The sequence below is a fragment of the Paramisgurnus dabryanus genome, chromosome 3, assembly GCF_030506205.2.
Source record: "Paramisgurnus dabryanus chromosome 3, PD_genome_1.1, whole genome shotgun sequence".
NCBI lineage: Eukaryota > Metazoa > Chordata > Actinopteri > Cypriniformes > Cobitidae > Paramisgurnus > Paramisgurnus dabryanus.
Window position 1 is genome coordinate 44,190,175 of NC_133339.1, and position 3,770 is coordinate 44,193,944.

Sequence of the window (3,770 nt, forward strand, 5' to 3'; positions counted from 1 at the left end):
CACTGCTTTGCTTACACAGCCACGGCTGTCTTTATTCCTCAACTACGGTTGACTTTCGCCCACCATTAGCCCTTAAGACGGGTGGTGGCTTCCGCAGCGTTCCTATCCCGCTCAGGTAGGGCGCTTCCCAGTCGCTGGCACTTCTGTGGGGTTAAAGGAACATCTAGTGCCCGGCCTTCTGCCTTAAAACCTACCTCCTCCTCCTTAAGTGGAACCGGAGGGCTTTTACGCAGTCACTGGAAGAGGTCAGCCCCTAGTGGCGTTTTGATAGGGATTCCCAATTCGTCGGTCACGACGTGACGTCGTAGTGACCGACTGAAAGGGAACGTCTCGGTTACGGATGTAACCCTCGTTCCCTGAAGGAGGGAACGGAGACGTCACGTCCCGTCGCCACAGGTGCTGCCACCTGCTGTTTATCGACCGGTCACTTTCTCCCGGCTTTCTCAGCGAAAAGAAGCTAATTTCCCTATTTGCACCTGCTGCTTATAAAGGCACCTGGCGGGGCGGCGCCAGCATTATGCAAATATCTCAATGCCAAGTTCATTGGCGTTTTTGTAGTAAACGAAGCAGATTGGTCTCTCTAAGCGAGTTCCCAATTCGTCGGTCACGACGTGACGTCTCCGTTCCCTCCTTCAGGGAACGAGGGTTACATCCGTAACCGAGACGTTCAATGGACAGTAACTATGTACTCTGACAATAAATATAGTTGTGTATGTTGTTTCAGTGAGCCTTGAGAACATCATGTTTTTGATCAAATTCATGAGCCCACAACAACATCAGTTGGTTATTTGTTGTCATTACAACCTTGAAAGTAGACAAACAGAAACCCAAACCATCATTTACCATACATTTGGAACAAAGGTCCAGTATTCAAGCAACTTTAGAGTAATTGTAGGCCCTGCCACCATGACACCTCATATACTAAATAATAATTCATCACCTAAAATAAAAGTTTTCAACAGATTTTGGTTTGTTGGAATTTCTGGATCAGTCAGTCTGCTCTCTACTGTATCTTTATTAACTTATGCTGCCCCATTTTAGTTTTGTCTTTTGTTTTTCTCTCTTTTCACTTCGTTTATTTTTATTTGCCAACCGTCCCTGACCATTTGTGGTTAAAACTGAAAACAAGAATATGTTTTAAGGTAATTATTTACATAATCTAAAATAATCAGCAGCAGGTGTTTCCTGTGTGAAGAAAATCTCCACACATCACTGCATCTGCTAGAATACATCAATCAAAAAATGAAAATAAAAATCCATGTTTAAATGTAAAGGTCTGTAATTACAAGATTATTTTTATATTTTATAATAATTCCTGCATAAAGGAATTAATACAAATAAAACTTCCACACATTATAATGCACTTTTTTTTTTGCTTATTCAGTTTTGAACATTACAATTTGTACTGAAGACATTAGAGAGTAGTTCACTTTAGCCACTTTTAGCTTAGTTTAGTTTAATTTTAGTTTAGTACTGAATATTAAACATTTTATAGTCTTTTACAGTAGTTAATTAGCACAAAAAATTCTGTTATAAAATTTAACTTAAAATGAAGTTGATATGTCAGGTATGTCAAAATCAGTTTTCTTTAAAAATCAATATGAAAGAAGTTTATGTATTATGCAGTTTATTTCAAATCAAAAAGCACAATAATGTACAAGGATAATTAATAGAGAAATTCCCACATTTTTTTCAAAGACAGAACATATTGTCAAGGAAATTATGCTACTCGGATAAATTTTTTAATATTGCCTATAATTTGTTTTCTACTACATACTATTGCTAAAAAATACTATCACAAAAACCAGGACAAGGCAATATACTTTAATGCATTTATTCATTGCATTGAGATTTCTTGATCTTTGTGTTTGTGATCTTCGATCCAGCATCAGTCACTTTACATGTGAGATCTTTGTCTTTCTCCCACTCTGATCTCTCAATGGTTAAATAACTGCTTAACTTGAATTTCTCATTCGGCTGCTGTTCAGCAGATCCGGTGAAGACGCCATCAGTAACTGAGTTTCCATTCACAAACCAACTCACATCAGCAAATCCCACAGACATGTCATTGATCAAACACACCAGAGTCACTTTACTGGAGCTCACATCTTCACTGGATGGAGGCAAAATCTTCACAACAGGAGGAGAAACACCTGAATCTACACAACACAAATCATGAAGAAAGATTAAGAAATAAATGCACTTTATCACAAAATAAGTGTTGAAACTTTTAAACATTTTGTTGGTTAGTTTACTAATATGTTCTGTAAACAATATTTTATAACTGTGTTTAAGTTAATATATATAAATCCACTCCATTCCTATCCAAATGTATTATTTATTATTATTGTAGGACTTATTTAAACAGGTTAGTTGGTTTTGTAAAGGTTTATTTCTAAAGAACTGAAACAACCGAATAAATGTAGTCATCTATACAATGTGTCCATTATTTTTGTTATTAACTGTTTAAGTTATTAAATTGAACAATACATTAACTATAATCCCTGCTAAAATGTAACGCAGATCAATTTGCGTGCTTTTAAAAACATAATTTGAATTACAAAAATACAGAAATTCTGGATAATTTATAAAAAATAAAATAAATACTGGATAAAAGTGCATTAAACATAAATCCAGGTAAAAAAATGCACATGAAGCCTTTCAAAGTGTTAATAAGCAGTACAAATGTTTCTTCAAAAATCAATTGCACCAAATATAATTTTTTATTTTATAAAATATCTTTACATACATTTAAAATATAAAAACAGCTTAGTATGTGAGTAGAAAGATGACTTACCGGTCACAATGAGTTTTGTTCCTTGTCCGAATACCACAGTGATAGATTTCAGATCTTCAGTCGTACAAAAACCTCCTCAGTCTCTGATGTGATCTGAGTCTCTTGTTTAATATTATTAAAAAATGATGTGCCGAAAAAAAAGTCTGTTTACACTATTTATAATCCAGAGTCACATCAGTAAACTCCTTTAGTGAGTTTATTATAAATCAACAGTAACTCATTTAAACTCTGTATAGAGACAGGGATTTTAATTTCAGGTCAAGATTTTACTGTTTAAATTATAATAATTATGTTTGTGTTTCATAAATACAGTCAGTTACCTTCAAATATTTCTAATTTTTGTGTTTTAAATTCTACTGATACTTTTTAAATAATATTTGAATAATGTTTTTGAACAGTAATAATAATGTATGTGACTGTGATCAGTGAGGAGGTTTTTGTCATGATGTGAATCACTGTGATACGCCCTCACCAACAGAGCTGTCCCATGTGTAACAGTAATACACAGCTGAATCTCTCACATCTACATTACTGATGATCAGCTGATAGTCAATATCTGACATTTTTTTAGATGTGAAACGGCTGGATGAAAAACTGGCACCATACTCGTCAGCAGAGCTTTCAGAAGGATGGTGTCTCAACACATACTGAGGAGCTGCTTTTGGAAGTTGTTTATACCAATAAACATAATTCTCATTCTTTGCTATATTACAGTCCATAGTCACAGATTTTCCTTTTTCTTCTGTGAGTACTGAGGGTTTTTGTGTGAGAACTTTAGCTGAACTGACACCTGAAATAACAATGAGAAAATCCTTCATTTCATGTCCATGACATCAATATGTTAAGAGTGAAATGTGTAACTTACATGAGAGAAGAGTGAAGAGATTGATGAATATTATCAGCATCTTGTCTGTGTTTGTGAAGCTGTTTGAGTTTAGTGAAGACATGAAGACAATTTCATTCTCATATAGAG

General features: G+C 34.8%; 1 protein-coding gene across 3 annotated transcripts; it reads right to left on the reverse strand.

Annotated features, from left to right (window-relative positions):
- Positions 1–1,820: 1,820 nt before the first annotated feature.
- On the reverse strand, positions 1,821–3,770 carry LOC135784355 (immunoglobulin lambda-1 light chain-like). 3 transcript variants are annotated; one of them, XM_073814169.1, is made up of 4 exons: positions 3,663–3,764; positions 3,270–3,587; positions 2,798–2,851; positions 1,821–2,159 (listed from the first exon to the last, which is right to left on the reverse strand). In XM_073814169.1, exons 1-4 carry the CDS (start codon positions 3,742–3,744, stop codon positions 1,834–1,836), a joined length of 780 nt encoding a protein of 259 aa, XP_073670270.1. In that variant the 5' UTR covers positions 3,745–3,764; the 3' UTR covers positions 1,821–1,833. The 3 variants fall into 3 exon arrangements, 1 of the variants encoding a protein (XP_073670270.1); XR_012336467.1 differs by having other exon boundaries at positions 2,021–2,159; positions 2,798–2,880; positions 3,404–3,587; positions 3,663–3,770; XR_012336468.1 differs by lacking the exon at positions 3,270–3,587 and having other exon boundaries at positions 2,021–2,159; positions 2,798–2,880; positions 3,663–3,754.

What these genes read in the sequence shown, in the direction of transcription:
- LOC135784355 (XM_073814169.1), bottom strand. Translation starts at nt 3,744, where the DNA reads ATGTCTTCACTAAACTCAAACAGCTTCACAAACACAGACAAGATGCTG. An exon ending in CACATGGGACAGCTCTGTTG is followed by an intron (nt 2,852 to 3,269) that starts GTGAGGGCGTAT and finishes GTACGACTGAAG; the next exon opens with ATCTGAAATCTATCACTGTG. An exon ending in AACAAAACTCATTGTGACCG is followed by an intron (nt 2,160 to 2,797) that starts GTAAGTCATCTT and finishes TGTGTTGTGTAG; the next exon opens with ATTCAGGTGTTTCTCCTCCT.